A 22,186-nucleotide genomic window follows, 5' to 3' on the forward strand; every position below is an offset into this window, starting at 1 on the left:
CTGATCAGTGGGCAGGTGGGGAGCAGCTAGGCTGAATTTCACTGACTATACCTGACCTTGGAAAACTCCTGAGAACCCTTCCCAGCTGGGGGGTGCAGCTTGAAGGCCAACAGGACTAAGCTCACCAAGCTCTTAGTCCAGGCATGCAGGCCAGACTCCAATTTGGGAACAGCACTTGTGAACAGACTGTATCTTTCTGTAGGGGGAGCTGTGATGTCTCTGAGTTCTGGGAACAGTTAAAGAAATCTCTGCTGCTCTGGGAAGACCTGCCTCAGGAAACTACCAGGCCATATCTATGTCTTCATTTCCTGCTAGCAAAAGCTTTGGTCCCAAGCCAGACCTTCTGCCCTTTTACCATTTTCCCTGGGGACCAGTTGGCCCTCACTGGGGCAGAGGTCTCCCAGGCCAGTATATGCCTTCAAGTTCCTGCTGGGGGATGGTTACTCACTGGTATTGTTTGTTGATGAGACTATGAGCCCTTTGAGGATGGTGATGCTACTATTTAGTCATCTCTGAAACTCTTGATGCTGATACCCAGCAGGTGCTCAGCAAATGCTTATTGAATGAACAGATGGATGCCTTTCCTGTTCTATAGATTCTGTTCAAACTTTTCTCTTTTTGATACTTTATTATTTTATTTTTTGGAGGTACTGGGAATTAAACCCAGAGGACCTCTACCACTCTGATACACCCCCAACCACTTTTAAATTTTATTTTGAGACAGGGTCTCACGAAGTTGCCCAGACTGACCTTGAACTTGCAGTCCTCCTGCCTCAGTCTCCCAAGTAGCTGGGATCACAGGCACATACCACCTGCCAGGTTTGGTATTTTACTTTATTAAACCAACTGCTGCCTCTGACAAGATATCCTACAACTCCACCATAATCTCCCCAAAAGAAAGTCCATGGCCTCAGCTAGACCAGTCAAACTTTATTATTTGGCATTGGAATCTTCAGTGAGCAACCAGGGAACAGAAAACTGAACAGAGTGATTCTACCCAGGCTCCAAGGTCTACATCCTCAAGGTCTCTGGCTTTTTCCTTTCTGTGACCTGGTTGGTCAGCATTTTCTTTGGGTCTCTAAGCTACCCACAACTTTCTAGTGAATTCCTTATTTACTTTAGTTAAGACCAGAGTTGATTTCTGTCAAAGAAGTTTGATTGATACAAATATTTCCCCACTCTTCTTTTTCTCCTTCTTTTGGTACTAGACATTGAACCCAAGTGGTGCTTGACCACTGATATAGCTCCAAATCTTTTTTATTATTTTATTTCAAGACAGAATCTTCCTACATCTCCCTAAATTGGCTTGAACTTGTGATTCTCCTGCCTTAGCCTCCTAAGTGACTGGGATTAAAGTTGTACGCCCCAGTGCCTGGTTATTCATTCATTCTTTAATTTATAATTCTTTCTTAATAATGGAAGAATCTTAAGAATTGTCTAGGGAAGGAATGGCTAATAGGTTTCATCTTGATTCCTAACTTTAATTGGTTGGTAGGGGCAACTTGAGGGTTACATGTGAGCTCAGTGGGAAAAGTATGTCATAATTAATAGTTGCATCTGACACAGCCCTGGAAAACCAAAGTCTGGATATATGTGCTGTGTATTTGTCATTCCTAAAACACAACTTCCTACCTAATTTGAAAAGCCTCCAGTCTGTGATCTTGTTCTGAGATGGTTTTTCCTTTAGCATATTTATTGAAACAGCTGAATGAATTAAGTACATTCAATGAAATTTTATATTTGGATGTCTTCATTTGCTAGAAAGTTCTTCTCTGGTACTATGGTACAGTGTGAAATGCCGATTGATTTAGATAAACTAAAGCTAATTCTGACTTTTCCCACTGACTAATTATGTAATTTTAGGGATGTAACAATCTCTTTGGGCATCAGTTTTCCACCTAAGAAATGAAAACAAACAAACAAACAACTTAGCTGTTTGTGGTGGTGCAAGCCTATAATCTCAGAGACTTGGGAGGCAGGAAGATCACAAGTTCAAGACCAGTCTAGGAAACTTAGCAAGCCCCTGTCTCAAAATAAAAAATAGAAAGGGTTGGAGATGTGTCTCAGTGGTGCAGCACCCTCAGTGCCCAATACTTAAAAAAAAAACTTGAATTGAGTATAACCAATTTCAGTTTTCAGTTTTAATATCCTATTATTCATATGAGTCAATATCTGCCTCTTAGTGACAAGCTCCATTGGACTCAGTTACACAGTCTGGGCTTATGTGATAACTCTTCAAATATTTGAGGATGCATGCCCCTCTGAATTTTTTGTTCCAGGTTAAACATGACCAGTTTCTTTAATCATTTCTCATATGATAAAGCTTCTGAATTTTTCACCATCATGATCATTCTCTAATGGACACTTAAGTTTTCCAGTGTTCCCTGAAAGAGCGACCCCCAGAGCAGGACTCAGGCTAGTTGTGTGGTACAAACATCCCCACTACTGATCCGTGGGCTCAGCCTGATCCTACAGCACACAGCCCAAGAGGAGGCAACTGCTCAAACTTTCCAGGATTAGGGATAGTCACATTTGATAGTCTTACAGGCCCTTCCTTCAGGCTGCATGCAGAACAGGTGCAGTGAGCCATAGAGTCAAATCTGGAAGAAGGCAGAGCTTCCCTGAGAGATCAGAAAGTAACCAAGAACCAATTAACAAAACAGGTACTACTTTTTCATAAACATGGAAGGAATATTGGCCAGAGATGGCATTAATGTTTGTAGCTGTTGTCTTTTAGTCTCCCTGCTCCTTTTAAAAAAAGCACTGGGTGTTCATATCTCCATTAACGAAAAAATGTTCTCTGCAACTCCTTTACTGTGTCCTTCTCCCTTCTCTCCACTATCATGTCACGTGACTTCTTTGCCCTAGCAGTGCTTGTGTTTGTCCTTTGCACAGAAGAACAGATGCAAAGGCTGACAAAATAAAGTAAAATAAAAATAAGAAGCTGGACACGGTTCACATGTCTGTAATCCCAGAGATTTGGGAGGCTGAGGCAGGAGGATTTCAAGTTTGAGTTCAGACTGAGCAATTTAGCAAGACCATGTTTGAAAATAAAAAGTGAAAAGGGCTGGGAATATAGCTTAGTGACCCTGGGTCCAATCCTTAGCAGATTTGGAGAGGGTTCTGGTCTGATTGTGAGCCTATTTGAAACAAAGGTGTATTTTTTTCTTTTTCTTTTTCTTTTTGTAAAGGGGATAAAATCCAGGAGAGCTTTACCACTGAGTCAATTATTTATTTATTTGTTTATTTTGAGACAGGGTCTCACTAAGTTGCCCAAGCTAGCCTTTACCTTGTGATCCTCCTGCCTCAGTTGTTTGAGCTGCTGGGATTACAGGCATGTGCCACAGAACCCAACTCATGGAAATAAGGATGTAAAAGGTCATTCTGGGCGCAGTCTGACATCTGAACCGATGGGGGGCTCTCTGTCACCCAAACCCTAAGGAAGGAGGGTTCTGAAGATCACAAGGGGCCATATGATGTGACTTCAGACTCTCTCTGGACCATTTTCCCTTCTCTTCTCCTTGCTTTGTTTGAATTCAGCCACTTGATCTTTCTCACTTAGGGTTTTTGCATTTTCTGTTCTGTCTGGAGCACTTTCTGCCATTAGATGGTCATTCCTTCACTTCCCTGGCCCTCAGTTCAAATGCCACCTTTTTAGAAAGTGACACCTTATCTAAGACAGATCCTTTCTCCCCAGCACATCATTCCCTAGCTTTTTATTCTGCCTTATCATTCTTCACAGTACCTGGCAACATCTAATGTACACTTCTTTGTTTATTTATATCATCTAGAAAGTAAACTCCATGTAGGCAAGGGCTTTGCTTTGTTTATGACTAATTTCCCCATGCGTGTAAGTGCACCCAGCATGAACCCTCAATTCCTATTTGTGATGATGTAACTTTTAAAGCATCAATCTCAAAGCTTATGAGCACAAAAATTGGTCTCTTGGAAACACTTTGTGTTTTTCAATAGAAGGTTAATAAGTCTACTAGTTGACAAGTGAATCATTGGGGATGGGAACACTAGTTTATTTGAGCAGCATAGATCTGTTCAAAGAGGCCCTGGTGCAGCTCACTATGAAATCACTGTGTATGCAAATTGCTAAGAGTCACTTTGTGAAGAACTGTGGGCCCCACCCCATTCACAACTGCTCTGATATGAGTTGACTCTGGAGATGAAGGAAAGAAAGGTGGGGAGTGGTGTGTTTTTCTCCATGGACCCACCTTGGCTCATTGCTAGATCTCAGGCTTTCTTTCTTACATCACTTTTAGGGGCAGGCCAGTTTTGCATGATTTAGTGATCAGGCATGAGGAATACCTGTACGTGAGGGCAGCACCAATGGCCAGGTGGAGTGGGCATGTACACTTTGCAGGTGGGCTTAGGTGGAAGGTGATAGGAGAGAAGTGGGTGCAGGAAATGGATGAGAATTAGGTAAATCCAGGTGAAATTCAGGGGAACTCAAAAGAGCCACAAAGGGGAAATCCAAGAACAGTCGAGTGGAGGAGGGATTCAGTTGTGCTGATCTTTTCTGCACAGTGGACTGACTTCCCAGGCATCAGGGATAAGAGAGAAGGTCCTAGGACAGGACTGACATCTTGGTAGAAGCATCAAAGCCACGCTGGGTAAATATTCAAAATCTACCCCTATTTCTTTAATACCTCTTTCCTCTCTATTATGAAGACTTGAGTGAGGCCCCAGAATAAAATCCAGTTACATTTGGGTGGGAGTTAACTATGAATTTTATCAGCTACTAATTCCCGAGGGTAAGTTTAGATCATCAAGTTTCCCCTACTCTCCAGTGGCAATAAGTAGCCCAGAACTTTCCAGACAGATCCACGCAGTAGCAGCATGTATTTTCTAAAGGTGACCACAATAACATCTTCCACCCCATATGGCAATGTGATCTTGACAATCCTCCCACTGAATGGTGGGGTCTTTGTTTCTCTCCTTGAACTTGGGTAGCTTTTCTGCACTTGCATCTGAGAAGGACAATGGTAGAGTTTAAAATGCCTCAGCACCCCTCCTCTCCATAATTTTCCTTCTTTGTAGCTTTTCCTGGATCTTCACTCCAAATCTCAGGCAGAAAGACATCCTGAGCTCAGCTGCTTTTCTTGAAGTTGAGCAAGAACTTCCTGTTGGTAAAGGCAAATTCGGTATATCTTTTCAGTATTTCAGTGTATATTTTCAGTCACTAAGCTAGAGAGCAAGGAGAAAACCTTAAATGTCACCCTCTGCCTTCCTCCCCCAGATCCTGCAAGAGGGATTAGGGTCAATGGAGATGGTGATGATGTCTATTAATAGGATGTTACCAGAAAAATGGCTCTAGTTCCAACCATATGGCATGTCAACCATTCTTGGTCAACCTTAACTGCAAAATATTTTTGAGGGGCCACGAACTCAAATGACCTAAAAGCTTTCAGGTCAGAAAGAGGAATTCCTGTCCTCCCCCACCTTCACTTATTTGAGACCTGTTCTTGTAATAATTCACCATCAGTAAGTATTGGAATCTCAAACCATACAGGCTACGGCTAGACTGGAACTGGTGGTGTGTGATTCATTTTGTTAGTTCTAATGTCGGCTATCTTTTAGAGTTCAGAACCAAAGCTGGAGGCAATTCTTTGGTGCCAGTTGGGTAAAACTTTATGTATAGTTGTGGGGGAATGATGAATGTCTTGAACAATCAGTCTCCATGTGATCTTGGAGAACTTCCAGTGTTGTTGTATTGGGATTGAACCCAGGGGTGCACTACCACTGAGGCACATCCCCAACCTGTTTCATTATCTTTTATTTTGAGACAGGGTCTTACTAAGTTGCCCAGGCTGACTTCAAACTTGCCATCCTCCTGAGCTTCCAGAGTTGCTGGGATTATAGGCATGTGCCACTGCTCTGGGCTTTCTGGTGTTCTTGAGGGAACATCCTGTTAGCCCCATCTTGCCCAGGAAAGACAGCCAGGATATGAAAAGTGGGGAGAAAGAAGGGAGAGGTGTGGAGGTTTGTGCCAATACTTTCTGTCCTCCCAGTGTGACAGCTGCCCAGGCTGTTCCTGGGAGGCAGGACAGGAGTGTCAAAGGAGGTATAAGGTCCTTGAAAGTTTCCAGGTTCCAGCTACGTCCCCAGAGCATCTTGTGCTGGGGCAGAGAGGTTCCTCATTATCCAGTGGTCAGATTTTATTGTCCCTCATGACACATTCTATACAAGGGGGTTCTCTGTCTCTGCAGTCACTTGGTCAGTACAGGCATCCATCTTCTTTTTCCCTGGTGAGGAGATCAGAAAGAAAGTTACTCCTTGAATGTTTAGAATGTGTCATACTTAGTCTGGCACCAGGTCTCTGAATCCTGTTTTCTCACACAAGGTCACCTCGGGCAAAGGGACATCTTTCTTTATCTTCCATAATCCTGGAAAAGGAAACTTTTCAGGTACAGGAAGTTCTTCTTAATGTCTAATCTTAATGTGCACCTGTGCCATACATTTAACTGTAGAAGCTGTAGAAAGTTAGGGTTGATAGATGGACATGGTTAAATGACCAGAGGCCACATGGCAGAGATAAGACTAGCCTCTGAACTCTCTGTGTGGAGTTTTTCCACTATCCCAGGTGGTTAGGTCCTCTTTATCCCTTCTCAATGGCTAAAAGTGCTCTTTTCTGAACCTTGAAACATTAGGCTAAGTGAATAAAACCAGTCACAGAGGACCACGTAATGTGATTCCATTTATACAAAATGTCCAGAATAGACAAAATACATAGAGACAAAAAGTAGATTAGTGGTTGCCTGGGGCTGTGGGAGGAATGGAGGATTTGGGGTTATAGGTTTCTTTTGGGGTAATGGAAATATTCTAAAATTGGGGTAGTGATAAATGCACAACTCTGTGGACAGACTAAAAGCCAGTGAATTGTGCACTATGTGAATTATCTCTCAAAAAAGTTGTTTTTTAACAACTGCTCTTGCTAGGTGTGGTGGTGTATGCCTGTAATCCCAGCGGCTCAGAAAGTTGAGGCAAGAGGATTGCAAATTCAAGGCCGACCTCAGCAACTTAGTGAGACACTATTTCAAAATAGAATTTAAAATGGTTGGGGGTGTAGCAGAGTGGCAGAGTGCCTTGAGTTTAATACCCAGTATTGGGCGGGGGGCATTCTTTTCTTGGTTTCTACCTTCTTTCCATAAATCCTTAGGCCTCTTGGGGGCAAAGGGCCAGGTCTTGACTCTCCCCTGAGCAGATAGGACCTACAGGCAGAGTGCAGCCACAGCTGCTACCCTGCCTTTCCTGTCCCACCCTTCTTAGTGCTTGGGCCAAGACTCTGGACCTCCAGGACACATCCACTGCAATGAGATCTCTGTGCTACTTCTTTGCTGACCCTGGGACCATGAAACTCAGGCTGCCTGGCATGGAAATGGCCATGAAACCAGGTCAGTTCTTTCAAAGATAGGGCATCCTGGCCAGAGGCAGGGGCTAAGTTGGATGTAGAGCCTAGAACATATTCTGATCTCAGAGTTTTCTATTCCCTCCTTTTTGAAGAAGATGGCCTTATCAGCCACTGGCCAGGGAGAGGCTTCTTTCAGAAAGGGGTTGAGATTCATCCACACTTTCACTTGACAAATATTTACTAATGCCACTTATGTTCTAGGAAGCACTAGGCATTCCTCACTGGTGACACCAGCATTTGCCTTTAAAGGGCTCAGAATTCCGAGTGTGGGGGTTATGAGTATAATTAGTTATATAAGTGGGGTAATCAATGGATATTAAAGGAAGGACATTAATCAGCCAACCTGATTGTAGGGGTGAGGGGTGTGGTCAGGAAAGCCCTCCTGCACATCCTTACCTTGAAGACTGACTGGGAATTAGCCAAATGGAGAAGGGGAGTGGGTGGAAAATCACAGAAAATAAGAAGGAACAGAAAATTCAAAGGCCTGAAGATTTATGTAAGAGAGTAGCTCATTTGGAGAACTGTAGAAGAAACTTCAAGGCTGGCATGGAGGCACATGCCTGTAATCTCAGCAACTCGGGAGGCTTAGGCCAGAGGATTGCAAGTTCAATGCCAGCCTCAACAACTTAGTGAAACCCTAAGCAAATGAGCCAGATCCTGTCTCAAAATAAAAAAGTAAAATGGGCTGGGAATGTGGTTCAGTGGTTGAACACCCCTGGGTTCAATCCCTGGTACCAAAAACAGAACAAACAAGCAAACAAGAAAACAAACAAGAAACTTCGAGTAGCTCAGTGTGGTTAGAAACCAAAGTATGAAGTAGAGAGCACCAAGAAATGAGGCAGGAGAGGTGGGAGATAGGTCATCTGAAGCCTAAGTAGAAGGAGGCCCAGCCTTCACCCTCCTCCCCCGTGGATCCACCTCCTCCACCCATGTCCTGCACCAGCAAGGACCCCTACCTGAGCAGAGGCCACAGTGCCATGCAAAGAAGAGACCAACCAGGAACAGGAGCAGTGAGATGGGCACCACCACCAGTAGCACATCTTTGTAGGAGGCGTTACCTGGTGCTGGGCATGGAGGGGTAGCGTCAGAGGTGGACTCAATGCTTTATAATCCCTCCACCATTGACCACTGGCTCATGGCTTACCTGCCTCATGATGGCAGCTCTCCCAGGGGGTGACTGTGGCCAAGTCCCAGCTGACAGGGTTGGAGACAATGCAGGAATAGGCCACATCCTTGTCTCCTAGTCCCAGGGAAACACTCAGCACCTGTCCGTCTGTGAAGAGGCTGTGTGATTCAACACCAAAGCCCATTGTCCCCTCTCGTCGCCAGCTATAGGTTATGTCACTGATGTTGGGGGCCCAGCAGGACAAGAAGACCTGACAGGTTTTGAGGGGTTGATCATCCCCTGCTACAGCAATGAACACTTGAACCGTGGGCCTGGGTACCGCATCTAGGCAAGAACAGAAGAGCAGGTGTGTTACAGGGATGCTGGGCAGGGCTCCAGGTCTGGCTCCAGTGAGAGTTAGATGGCTCCTGTTGCTAGGCCTCTCTTGTTCTTGTTTGGCTTTTCATTGCCCATAGGACAGAAGCTGATTCCTTAGCCTAGTAACCAAAACCCTTCGTGAAATGATTCATGTCAACCTTTCCAGCTATACTTCCTGCTGCCCTTCTCTGCCAACGCTATTTAATTTGCATTTATCCCAAACATGTCATGCTGTCTCATATCTTTTCTGCTTCCACATGGATCATCTGTGCACAGACGTGCTTTTTGTTCTTGTCCTTCTACAAAACTCCTACACATCCTTCAAAGCCCAGCTTGGATGCATCGCTGAGTGCCTTGACTGTGAACCATTCCTGATATTTTAAATATGGCACTAGGCATCTCCAAGCACATTGGATACCACTTTTTGTAGCACTTGTCTCACATGTGTCAGTCAGTCAACAGGAGATGATAAGCATTTAAGTCAAGCAAGAAAATGAGCACATTCCTAGGTCTTGGAGCTTGCACTTTGGTGAGGAAGACAGATACTGACAAGTGATTATGAAGAACTAAGAAAATAATCACAAGGGTGCAAAATACTGTGAAGGAGTTGCCCAGAGGTAGGGGCTCTGTCTTGTTATCTTGATAACCTTCTCTCTCTAGTGCTGTCAAATAGATGCTTGATACCTGGGCCACTGAACAAATCAGTGTCCTGATGTCCCAAGCTGTGGCTTTCCATTCCTATATAGATTGATGTGTAATCCTGAGTCTCTGCGGCGATGGGGCCAGTGGGAGAGCACTCTGGTAACAACAGGAGGGTTCAGTCTCTGACAGCATTCCAGAGTCAAGCAGAGTAAAACCTCATTAATGCCAGCTCAATCTGGTGGGATTTGTGATATGAAAAAAGAAATGATTTGCTGGGCACACTAATAGTATAAACAAAGATTACAGGGGGGATATTTACACCACTTAAGAGGACAAGCTGCTTCCAAACACGATCAGGCACAGTAGAAACACCCATTGACATTTCTAGTAACTGATCTGCTAATTCAAATCGTTCTTATCTATTGTCAAAGCAGAGCTCCCGAGGACGGCAGCTTGGCAGCTTCCTGCAATTAGTTCTAATCACGCTATGTATTTGGAAGCAATAAAACAGCAATTTCCTTAAAATCTGTAATTCAGATGCTGAGAACAAGGCAGTTGAGAGCTTAGTGGTGTGGGTGCTGCATGTATTATTGCATTCAGTGTCCTCATTTCACATGTGCGGCAGCTGAGATTCAGAAAGGGGGAGAGGTCCCAGGGAGGCCGGAGTGGCTGTGTAAATTATTCACTGCATAAGGGCATTGGGCTAACAGGGTCATGAGGGTGCTGAAATCCATCCAGTATTTTTCTACCCAAGATGTGCAACCTGGTTCGGGATTTTGTGTATCCAGAAAGGTACTTCAATTGCATATCAGCACCTCAGAGGGCTTACCCGAGGACCACTGAAAGCCATTGCTGGGTTTGAGATGCCTTCACAGTTTGCTTACAGCCTTTCCTTCTCTGCTTCCCTCTTCCCAGCTTCTATTCTTATTTTCATTTCTTAAATCTGAAACCCCTCCCCCATCCCAATTTCTTTTCTTTCTCTTTTTTTTTAGTACTGGGGATTGGACCCAGGGGCACTTAACCACTGGGCCATCACCCCAGCGTCTTTTTATTTTTGATTTTGAGACAGGGTCTCACTAAGTTGCTTAGGGCCTCACTGACTTGGTGAAGCTGGTCTTGAACTTGCAATCCTCCTTCCTCAGCCTCCAGAGTCACCGTGCCGGTTCTTTTAATTTTTTTTTTTTTTTAAATCTTGACCCAGGGTCTCGCTAAGTTATTCAGGCTAGCCTGGAACTTGTAATCCTCTTGCTTCAGTCTCCTGAGTGACTGGGGTTAAGGTGTGTACAAATGTAACTGGTTAGCCCTTAAATTTCAAAATAATTTGTTTTACAGTGATATATGACTGAGACTAAAAGACTTCTTTTAAGAAATGTAGCTGGGTGCAGTGGTGCTTGCCTGTAATCCCAGCAATTCAGGAGGCTGAGGAACGAGGATCACAAGTTCAAGACTAGCCTGAGCAAGTTATCAAGGTTCTCAGCAACTTAGTGAGACCCTGTTTCAAGATTAAAAAAAAAAAAATGATAAGGTCTGGGCATGTGGCTCAGTGGTTAAGCACCCCTGGTTTCAATCCCCAGTACTGGAAAAAATTAAAAATAAAAAAGAAATGTCGGGCTGACTGGGCATAGTGGTGCACACTTTTAATTCCAGTGACTCAGGAAACTGAGGCAGGAGCTAGTTTGGGCAACTTGGTAAGACCCTCTCTCAAAATAAATAAATAAATAAAGGCCTGGGGCATATAGCTTAGTGGTAGAGCAGTCTTGGGCTCAATCTCCAGTACCATAAGAATGAGAGAGAGAGAGAGAGAGAGAGAGAGAGAGAGAGAGAGAGAGAGAGAGAGAGAGAGAGAGAGAGAGAGAGAAAGAAAGAAAGAAAGAAAGAAAGAAAGAAAGAAAAAGAAATGTAGGGCTGGGGGTATCTCAGGGGTAGAGCATATGCTTAGCATGTGTGAGGTCCTGGGTTTAATCTCCAGCACCAAAATACCCCAAACAGGACAAAAAAAAAAAAAAAAAAAAAAAAAACCCAAAAAACAAGGAAAAGAAAATTATTCCATACTTTGTATTTAGTCTAATTTGAATTTAATTTGTAAATAAAACTCCCACTGTGTCATAGAGTATATAACATTTTTCTTTTCCTTTCTAATGGTACATAAAATAATGGCATATTTTGTAATCTACGATGACACCTTAGAATTGATAGGTCAGTCTCTGCTCTAGATACTTTTCTAAGTGCCACTGCATTTCACCCTTATGGGTATTATATATGGTAATATTACAACTATTACTTTATGAACAAGAAAGGTGAAGGCCAGAGAGGCTAAGCACTGTGTCCAAGCCTGCTGAGCCAAGAAAAGGTAGAGTTGGAGTTGAGACGAAGATGGTGGGATGGCAAAGCCCAGTTGTTCTAAGTAGGAGCTCACCTGGGAGTATCTGGAGAATTGTCTTAGAGACTTCCAGGGATCAGCTGTTCTCTGAGGTAGAATATGGTCAGAGACCAGAGGTTTCTGGTGTCATCCAGAGCTCCTGGAGCTCAGGAGGCCTGTCTGGTACTTTGTGGAAGGAGGGGTGTCAGGGAGTCAGTGTGAGGTACACTCACCATACACCTTGAGCTGCAGGGTCTGGGTCCAGGTCTGACCTCCTGTGTCCACCATCAGCACGGAGAAATTGCCACTGTCTGTAGATTGCAAGGGCCCGAGTTCCAGGCTGAGGTTGCTGTGCAGCTGGGCTCTGCCCAGGAAGCGGGAGTGGTACAGAGTCTCCAGGGAGCCCCGGAAAAACATGGCCAGGAGCTCTTCTGAAGGCCAAAGAGATCTCCAGATGACCTCACGGACTTGGAAGCCAGGGGGATGCTCTGCCAACAGCAGCACAGAGTCCCCCACCTTGCTTAGTACTTGAGCACCAATAACTGCAATGGGAAAAAGAACTGGAAGAAGAGAGACTCTAGTCACTGCTGGCAAACACTCTTCATTCCACTCCTGCACGCAGCTGAGCTGCTCTGGAGCAAATTAGGATCCCTCCACTCGAACTCCTTCCTCTTATGTTGAGGGTGCACTATGCAGGGACTGGGGATAAAACAGGAAGAGAATCTGAGCCCTGTGCTCATGGAGCTCACAGAGAAGATAGACACTCAAGCAAGAGTAATTTATTACTTCCATGATGGGAAGAATGGGTGTCCTAGGAAAACACAGGTAGGGTGATGGGGAACCTCACCCAGTCTTGAGAGACTTAGAGAAGAAACAGGTAAGTTGAGACCTGAAGGAGAACCGGAACCAGTCAGGCCAAGAGGAGGGCTGTCTAGAGCAGGGAAGGGGAAGTGCTACAGGCAGAAGAAACAACATGCTCGAGGGGCTGGAGGGAGAGAGCAAGTGCATTGGGGAACTGAAAGTGGTTCTCTGCAGGGGAGTAGGAAGTGACTCTGTAGAGTGGTCAGGGTAGCCAGAGCATGCTGGGTCCTGAATGCAGCATTAGAATTTGGGCTTTAGTTTTAGAGCAATGTGGGTGGGCAAGGATTTCAGATAGGTTCTAAGCAGTAGACTGGCATAATTAGATGCATGGTCAGGGAGATCATTCTAGCACTGGCAGTGGCGTAAGACTGAGGCTGTTGGCATTAACTCAAGGAGGTAATGCAAACATGAACTAAGGGATGGAGCCATGGGGTTGAGAGAGGTGGGACAAATTGAGAGAGATTAAGTGTAATAAGTGGGATTGGTAATAGATTAGATCTAGAATAGACTAGATCTACTAGATTAGATGAAGCAATTTTTCTTTTCATCTTTGTGTTGGCGATGCCCTCCCTTTTTAGGACCAGGCTGTGGGAGAAGTTCAGTAAATTGTACTGAATTTGCTGAAAACTGACCTGTGCCTGGCACAGCAGTAGTATTAGATCCTGTCTCCTCTGGCTTATTTCTGCTCATTCTTGAAATGTCATTGCCTCCTCCAACCTCCCCCATACTTTACCGCAGGTTGCATGCTCTTTCTCTTGTTCCCACAGTGGTCAGGGATCAGCGCTCTGACTAATCTTGTCCTTCTATTTTATTTTCTGTTTCTGATCAACATCTCCCACCAGACTGTAGGTTCTCTAAGGGCAACAACATCTTTTTTGAAGTACTGAAGATTTAACCCAGGGCCACCCTACCACTGAGCTGCATACCTAGCCCCTTTTATTGTATTTTATTTGTATTTTGCTAAATTGCCCAGGCTGGGCTTGACCTTGTGATCCACCTGCTTCAGTCTCCTGAGCTGGAATTTTAGGCATACACTACTGTGCCTGGGCAACATCAATTTTTTCATCTTTGCACTTACAATGCCCACTGGGTTTAGGACCAGGCTATAGGAGAAGTTTGGTAAATTGTACTGAATTTGCTAGGGATTGACCTTGTATGTGACACAGCAGTGGCCACTGCTGTACAGAGCAAAATAAGGACACTGTGTAACGTACCCAAGTGCTGGGAATTGGGTTAAGGAGATGTATCTGGATGTTCACTCTGCTGGCCTCAATAACTCCAGTCCCTCAACCATCAACCTACTGGCCCCAACTATCTCTATCCCTACTAGAGATGGCTTTAGTGTTAATGCAAAGTGAACACATAACATACAGATAGAATTTCACTAGATGTCAATCAAGACCTAGTTTCTATCCAGTCCTGGCTCTACCACAAATCAGCTGTGTGATCTGAGAGCATCATCCTTCCCCTCTAAGCAACAGTGGTTTTGCCTATAAAACAAGGGGACTGTACCAGAGTAGTTGGATTGGTCTTTTTTGTCATGAAGAGCTCTTTAAAAATTCATTTAAGGTCTGGAGATATAGCTTAGTGTTAGAGCATCTGCTAAGCATGTTCAAAAATAAACAAGTTATTTTAAAAATATCCACATGTCCAAAGTCTAGGACAATGTTCTCACATGTTCATTGACCTGAAAGATTTTGTGAATTCTTGAGGAGTTAGGCCTTTCTAAAGGTTAAGATATGATTTCTCACAAACACTTAGAAGTGTTGAAGGAATCTTCAGGGCCTTTGGAACCCTTATGGCTGGGAACTTAGGTGGGGATACTGGACAAAACAATCTTGAAGTCCCTGTGAGTCTCTGATGTTAACAGTGAAAGTTGATCTCTTCCACACCCCATGACTCCCATCCCTGGCCCTACAGGAGCTAACCAATGTCACGTTCGTTATCTGTTGACCAAGGAGGGGACTCAGGTATCACACTGATGGAAGGATTGCCCCCTGTTGATGAGACCCACATATCAGTCATTCCAATACCATGCCACTGCTGGCCACCATCAAGTCCACATGGACCATATTTAACTGACTCCTTTCTTTCTTCCCTACTCAGTATCCACCTACCCTTGCCCAGGCCTGCAAGGACCTTGGATTGTCATTAAGCCTCAAAACATCCCACAAATCAACCTAGATTAATCACTTTGCCTAACTCATCACTATCAAAGTGCATGTTTCTCAAATGTCTGCACCTGCAAGCTACATCTTCACTCACTCACTGATTCAATAGAAATAATAATGATTGGTAACATGAATTCATACCAGGCATTGACTAACTTCATTATGTGGATTTAACACTCACAACATTTAGTGATTGTTATTACTTTCTTTATTTTTCAGACAGATAACTGAGATATAGAAAAATTAAACATCCTATGATAGCAAAGCTAATTGGTGACACAGTGGCAAGTAAACCAAGAATCTTCTTTCCTAGCTACCATACTATTCCTGGTACCCTGAATCATTTAGAAAGAGTCAGAATATGAGCAAGATGTGACCAGGAGTGGTGGCCCATGCCCAGGCAGCTGAAAATACACTTCTTAGTTTGTAAGGACTCCTGTTTTTCCCTGCCCTCATCTCTCCCCAGACCATATGCAGAATTCCCATGTGTTAACACTGACAGACCCTCAACATTCCCACATTCAACTTTCTCTCCAAACCAGCAGTGCAACTGGCTTAGTTCTGTCCTGGGCCACAAATAACTCATGTCTATGGATATTGATGGTCCTAGTGCTGCCACCTCTTCCCACCCAGATCTCTTTGTATCTGTCTAGCATTTAATGTTGCTCAAGAACTTGCTTTGCTCTTCTCTAGCCCTCCCTGGTTCCTATTTCACACTTAGCTTGAGGCATGGGCTTGCCTGGAAGTCTGACCAGCGCAGCTGGGGAGGGGTTTTCAGTTGTTTGAGGACAAGCCATATACCTGTCCCACTTACCTTCCCAGAGAAGCAGATTCCGCAGGAAGCACTTGGCCATCCTTCTCCAGAGAGGCAGATGAACTCCCTCGACAATCAAAATCCAGAACATCCCAGGCCAAGTGGATGCATGGAAGGAGCTGAAGTCCTTCTGGAAAGTCCCACATTCAGAAGGAGGAATCTTGACTCAGAACAAGATGTCCTGAAAGTGAAAACATCCCAAGTAGAGTGGAAGTTGGCTGTTGGCCTAGCTGGGCCTTCAGGAGCTGATTCTTGTAAGTCAGCCTCTTTCCTGTGTACATGGTTGGCTAATGCATGGTGACAAACACTCCTACACAAGCCCATGTGTTCCTTGTTGTTACCAGGACTTCCTGCATCCAACCCTGCCCACAGAGAGCCCTCTAAACTGCAATTGCTGTCAAGTCACTTCTCCTCTCCTCTTTCCTAGGCTTCTGCCACCCTCGTGATCAAGACTGAATTCTTGGCTTTGATTGTGAGGTTTTTTGTCTTGTCCAGTCTGGCTGCCCACATCCCCTCTGCTCTCTGGCCACCCCAGCTAGAACTACCTCTTTTCAGAACCACTCATTTCACACTTCCATGTGTCTTATTTGTTCCTCCACCAGGAGTGCTGTTCCATTTACCCTTGCAGGCTGGGCATGATGATGAGGTCAGCTAGACTTCAAGGCCAGTGAGAATCCCTTCTCTGTGCATACCCCACTCTTCCCTTAGTAATGTGGACTGCAGTAGTTTTATGGTTTTCACAAGCTCTTTAGCCAGCAAGATCTTGGATTCACTTCTCTACTCCCCTCCTGCTTGACACATTATAGATGTTTAATGAATACCTGGTTAATGAAGCTGGATGCGGTGGTGCACACATGTAAATCCAGTGACTTAGGAACTGAAGCAGGATGATTGTAAGTTCAAGGCAAGGCTGGGCAACTTAGTGAGAGCCGGTCTTGAAATAAAAAATAAAAAGAACTGGGGATGCTGCTCAGTGGTAGAGCACCCTGAGTTCTATCTCTAGTACTGGCGTGTGTGGGGGATAATCTGACCAATGGGCGAATAAATTCTAGACACAGGTACTAATTTTGCTTTATGTAAACCTTATAATTCTCAGAAAGGACCTTCTGGTAGCCCTGGTAGAGGTGGGACATTTTTACATTTTTTATATTTTTGCTACTGGGGTGCTTTACCATGGAGCTACATTTCCAGTCCTTTTTTTTTTTTTTTTTTTGAGACAAGGTCTCACTAAGTTGTCCAGTTTAGCTTGGAATGGAAGCGATCCTCCTGCCTCAGCTTCCTGAGTTGGTGGGATTATAGGTGTGTACCACTACATCCTGCTCAGGGAAGGTTTTTGAAGTTGTTGCCACTGAAGAAGATTCCTGATTGTCCTGAATGTGGTTCATTGTGTCTGGTCCTGTGTAGTCTGTGATCTGTCACTCAATCTGGATGTTACCATGCTTTGAAGTCAGCCAGAAATGAGGCATATAGGATGTGGGTGTGAGTAGGAGGGTTTGGGGATAGAGTTCCTGCCTTCTAGATTCTCACAACCAAAATGTTGCAACAGAAATGTCAGGAACATTGAAGGCCTGCTGGCAGAGAGGCACTGCTCTGTGCCAGTGGGCCATACATGAAGTCAGCACTGCAGGAGGGAATGGGGAAGAGGCCTCTATTGATCTGCACAGGGCATGCTTTCTGAACAGGCAGAATTTGAATTATACCTTGAAAACAGGCATTATTTAGATAGAAAGAGAAAAAGGGGAAGGCCAGAGGTTGGGCACTGGCCATGAACATGGAGAGTAGAGTGTGCAAAGACTTGGCAGTAGGATAGTACCAAGTAGGTTCCAGGAACACCAAGGGATAGCAGGCGGAATACTTTAGGACTCAAGAGGGAAGGATGGAAAGGGAGATTGGGGTTAAATTAAAGAGGCCTTGAATACTGGGTTAAGGTATTCTGGACGTCAGTGGTTCTTAATCTTGTTAAATACTTGGGTCTTTACAGATGCCAGCTCAGTGGGTGGGGAGGGGCGCAGGAATCTATGGTTCTAACAAGCATTCTTCTCTAGGTGACGGTGTGGCCAGTGGACTGAGGGGATGCTACGAGAAGCACTGATAGGAGATAGATTTTGAGCTGGGGATAACTTCCCAGTGAGAGGACAGTGTACAGGGCAAATTGGGAGAGAAAGATGAGACAGGGAATTCTGCAGAACAGTTGTCATGATGGTCCTGGGTAAAGGAGAAGGGCCTGAAGAAGGAAGGAAATATCTGCAGTAGAGAGAAAGGGGCAGAGCAGGAAACCTGGCAGAATTGGAAGCTGTCTGGCTGCAGGATAGAGGCCAAAGGAGGGGAATCATTTATGACTCTATTGTCAGTTCTGTCATTCATTCATCTGGCATTTATTGAGCATCTACTTAGGTGCCAGATGCTGGGGACACAGAGATGAAAGGCTTAGTCCCTGCCCTTAAGGAGTTCAAAGTTTAGAGGAGGAGATGGAATATGTAACCCAATAATTACAATCAATGTGGCAAGAACAATGCAAGAAGTGTGCACGGAATGCTGTGGGAGCCAGAGGGCACAGGCCTGCCCCAGCCTGGGCGGGTAGGAGGCTGGGGAGGGTGTAGTGGAGGGGCTGGTGTCTGAGGTGAGTCTTAGAGTACAGATGGATGGGGGAGGGTAGTAATAAGAATTCAAGCTCTGGGGTTAGACTTGGGATCAAATCTTGGCTCTAAAATCATGCACAAAATAACCTCTTGACTTTCAGGTGCTCATCTGCTGAATGTGGGGTTAATAACAGTATCTACCTCTTAATGCTGCCAGTGAACACCTGCAAGGGTTTATAATGCTTCTTGCATATATACAGTGAGCATTCAAACATTAACCATTGCTACAAAATGGCCAGAGATGAAAGCAGTGAAAACCATATAAATGGAAATAAAGGCGTGTTTGAGGCTGGGTAGCACCCAGCTGACTTTCTTCTTCCAGACAGGGAGCTCCATGAGCACAGGACTGGGTCCCCTTTATTTCTGCAGCCTGTCTATTGCCAAGGACAGGCTTTCCATGAGGGGATGCCCTCCAAGCATCTGTCAAACTGGATGGAGTTATTCTGGAGAGACTGGGAGGGCTTTCGAGTGGGGCAAGTGTGGAGAGAGATCCTGAATTCCTTCTGAGGAGATAGGTGGCAATCATTGTCCCTCTTAGCAGAATTGGTTGCCCATTGTGGTCCCCTATCCTGCCCCAACCCAGAGCTCCTTTCCTTGAGGTGAATTTTGCAGAAGCTGAGAAGGAGGAAGATGGGTGAGGCCTGTAAAATATCCCAGCCAAAGGGAAAAGCCTGGGTCAGCAGTGTGATAGCTGGAGAAAGGCAGTGCTCCTGCCTAGATGCAGGGAAGGGTTAAGCCTGCAGCAGTCTGGTTCTCCCACTACTGCTAATCACTAGTTCACACCACATTAATTACCCAGCCACAGGGGGGAGTGCGCTGGAGCAAATTAGCTGGTAAGTTCAAAGGGGCCACTCCCTGCATTCCTTAATTAAGAGAACAGCTGGCAGCCAGGGCTGCTACTCCGCCTCCCTGGGGCCTTTCTGGGAAGCCAGAGTCAGGTAGAGTCTGCGCTTGCAGAGACCAGAGGAATAGCTCCATCTGCCTGGTGGAGCAACTTGCGCCCCACCAGTAATAGCCCCCCTCCACTGCTGGCTGTAAGAAGGGGGAGGAGCAGGTGTTAACCATGACCAAACAACATGCAGTGCCTGAACTTGACCATTAACCTTGAACCTCTGGGTGCAGAGATGCAGGCCTGTAGAATTTGGAGGAGAGTGCACCAAGCTGCCCATATTAGATCCTCTGTCTTTGAGGGCAGAATGGGGCCATGCTTCTTCCAGTGGGGGACGTAGAGAAGGCAAAAGAAGAATCCGTGCTTAAGGAGTTGAGAGAAAGAGGAGGAAGGCAGGAAAGGAGTCAGAACAGCTGTTGAACAGGGAGAAGCATCCAGCAGGCTGCTGGGGAGCCAAGAGTGAGGAAAGAGGGCCAGGGCCTTACAGCGAGATGTGGACTGGGGACTGAAGGGAACAGGTAGAACGCCACTTCTGGGTGGATCTTAAAAGAGGTCATTGTTTTGGACTGAACTCCAGCATCAGGCCCAAGTGACCACCCAAACCAGAGTGGAGGCCTTCATGCCAGGTGCCATGTAATCACACTGGACTTTAAATAGGCTAGTTTCCAAACACCAAGAAATTCACATTAGCCAACCAGAAGGGGACCAGTTTACCTGCACCTGAGGAAGCCCTATCAGGAGAGGAACTGATAGATGACCAATTCTCCATTTTGTTTCCTATTTTTGTTTTCTTCAGCCTCTTTCTGCCTGTAAAGGCCAGCTCCTCTGCTCAGCTCATCAAGTGCATTTAGATGGGTTGCTGCCCCAATTTGTGAATTGGTAATAACAGCCAATTAGATCATTTAACCACATTTGTTGAAGTTTTTGTTTTGATTTTGTGGTACTGGGAATTGAACCCAGTGGCTCCATTTCCAACCGCCCCCCGCCACTGTTTTTGTTTTGCTTTGTAACAGGGTCTCACTAAATAGCCTAGGCTGCCCTCACACTTGGATTCCTCCTGCCTCAGCCTCAAGTATCTGGGATTACAGGTGCACCTTCTTGCCCAGCTTGAAGTATTGTTTTTTTTTTTTAATTTCACCAAAGCCTACTTGCATGATCTGTATTCAAACACCATGCTACCAGGCCCTGGCAGCCTCTCCCCAGCTGGCCAGTTTAGGTAGTTGTGGGGTGAAAGCTGGGTTTGAGACAGAACGCCCTGGAAGGAGCCCTGCCTCTGCCATTTCTTAGGAAGACTTACTGTTGCTGAATTTCTGCAGGTGTGCAATGGGTGTACCTTGACTCCTGTGAGACAGTGCTGGTGTGGTCCTGAATCTCTGTTCTTCCTTCAATTTGGTGCCGATGTCACCTTTCCTGCTTAATCCCAATTCTTTCTCTCCTGAAATTAGGATGAATTAATAGAATATTTAATAACCTAGGGACATGTCGTAAACAACTGGAGTGGGAGAAACCTGAAAGAAAGGAGATAGAGTGAGGGGGATGGAATACTGCAGGACAGGGGTGAGAGGGCCCTGCAGCTTTCGGTCTGCTCTGCTTTTGAGGCAATGATGCATCTTCCCAGAGATGTGAAGGGAGGCTGCATTAAAATGAAGTGAAGCCACAGTTGTGCTTTATTGAGGTAGAGAGGGGAAACCGGAAGCTCATTCATGCATTCACTCATTCACCAAACACTTGTTGGATTCCCATCTTGTGCAGGCTAGTGCATCAAACATTTATAGAGCATCGAGCTTGTGTAAACCCCATGAGGTCAGGAACTCATGCTGATGATGACAGTGACCATGTACCAACGATAAAAGGAGGCATCTCTATTGATCTGTGTCCTGTGTGGGAATGAATTCCAGAAACAAGTAGAACGTGGGTTGTTTTTCAGGGTCTAAGAGTAGAATTTCTCTGAGCGTAGGCACAGGGAGCAATGTCTGCTGTAGAAGCAGAATTGCCAATGACTCTGGGTCTGAGAAGCTGCAGGTGCTTCCAGAATATGTGGTAGTACATAAAATACTCCCACATTGGATGAAAAGTCTGAGTCTTTCCAATGCTGTATAGTCTGTCAGTAGTCAATGTTGCCAAAGTTAATACAAAGAGGAAGGACACAGAACTGTTTGGTGGGTGTGCATTTAAATAAAAATGCAGACCTTAATTTCTAGCCACATCTGAGCTAACAAACCTGGAATTGAAGAAGTCCAAATGTCTGGGACACTCTTGGTTTAGGGAGCCATTTTCAGCTTGTATGTAACAATGAAGTTGTCCAATGAATGGGTCAGGCCTGGGTGTACGCTGGTGTAAGTCCCTGACTACAGGAGAGGGTCACTAGAGGGCGGCTGCGAGTCTCCCAGCTGGGGCTTTCTTCCTCTTTCCCTTAAGGAGCATCTCCAATTTGCCTCTCCAACCTCAAGTACTTACTGAGTTCTTTGCTTTCTTTTTGTCCTTTAGATAAGGTGAACCCCATATATCCCAGATCCCTAGAAAAGGCACAGCCAACTCAATCAGAAAAAATGTTTGCATTTAGCTCTGACTTGGAGAGAAAAAAGAATATGTCCCAGCATGGGGGATGCAGGGAGGCTGATGGACAGTTTCCTGATCATTGTGGTCTGTCACCTGTGGCAGCAGCGCTTTCCAGTCTCCTCTTGCCCTTCTTTAGTATCAGCAGGGTCCAGTCCCTAGAAAACTATGGATGTCCCATTCTCCCGGGGTCCTTCTGCCCTGCCCCTAGCATCCTCCAGGTTTAGAAGCAGATTCCTACTCTCACAACTGAGGCTGGGAAATGGAGCTTGGGGGACTGGTGTGCCAATAACCCACAATCCAGTGGGAGTCTGGGCTGAAATCGTGGATCTCCTCTGAAAACTCTACTTTC

The 22,186-nt window shown here is 45.2% G+C and overlaps 1 protein-coding gene across 4 annotated transcripts; it reads right to left on the bottom strand.

The window, feature by feature from the left end:
* Positions 1-4,002: 4,002 nt before the first annotated feature.
* Slamf8 (SLAM family member 8) lies at positions 4,003-16,156 on the bottom strand. 4 transcript variants are annotated; one of them, XM_047540654.1, is made up of 5 exons: positions 15,751-16,156; positions 12,138-12,446; positions 8,565-8,870; positions 8,377-8,484; positions 4,003-5,132 (listed from the first exon to the last, which is right to left on the bottom strand). In XM_047540654.1, the coding sequence occupies exons 1-5, from the start codon at positions 15,839-15,841 to the stop codon at positions 5,002-5,004; spliced, it is 945 nt and encodes a 314-aa protein (XP_047396610.1). In that variant the 5' UTR covers positions 15,842-16,156; the 3' UTR covers positions 4,003-5,001. The 4 variants fall into 4 exon arrangements, with proteins under 4 accessions (XP_047396610.1, XP_047396624.1, XP_047396603.1 ...); XM_047540668.1 differs by having other exon boundaries at positions 12,138-12,603; XM_047540647.1 differs by having other exon boundaries at positions 4,004-5,132; positions 12,138-12,464.
* Between the last annotated feature and the right edge of the window lie 6,030 nt (positions 16,157-22,186).

This window comes from Sciurus carolinensis, chromosome 1 (genome assembly GCF_902686445.1).
Source record: "Sciurus carolinensis chromosome 1, mSciCar1.2, whole genome shotgun sequence".
Taxonomy (NCBI): Eukaryota; Metazoa; Chordata; class Mammalia; order Rodentia; family Sciuridae; genus Sciurus; species Sciurus carolinensis.

What these genes read in the sequence shown, in the direction of transcription:
- Slamf8 (XM_047540647.1), bottom strand. Translation starts at nt 15,841, where the DNA reads ATGTTCTGGATTTTGATTGTCGAGGGAGTTCATCTGCCTCTCTGGAGA. An exon ending in GAATCTGCTTCTCTGGGAAG is followed by an intron (nt 12,465 to 15,750) that starts GTAAGTGGGACA and finishes CTCTTCTTCCAG; the next exon opens with TTCTTTTTCCCATTGCAGTT. An exon ending in GAGCTGCCATCATGAGGCAG is followed by an intron (nt 8,485 to 8,564) that starts GTAAGCCATGAG and finishes CTCCATGCCCAG; the next exon opens with CACCAGGTAACGCCTCCTAC.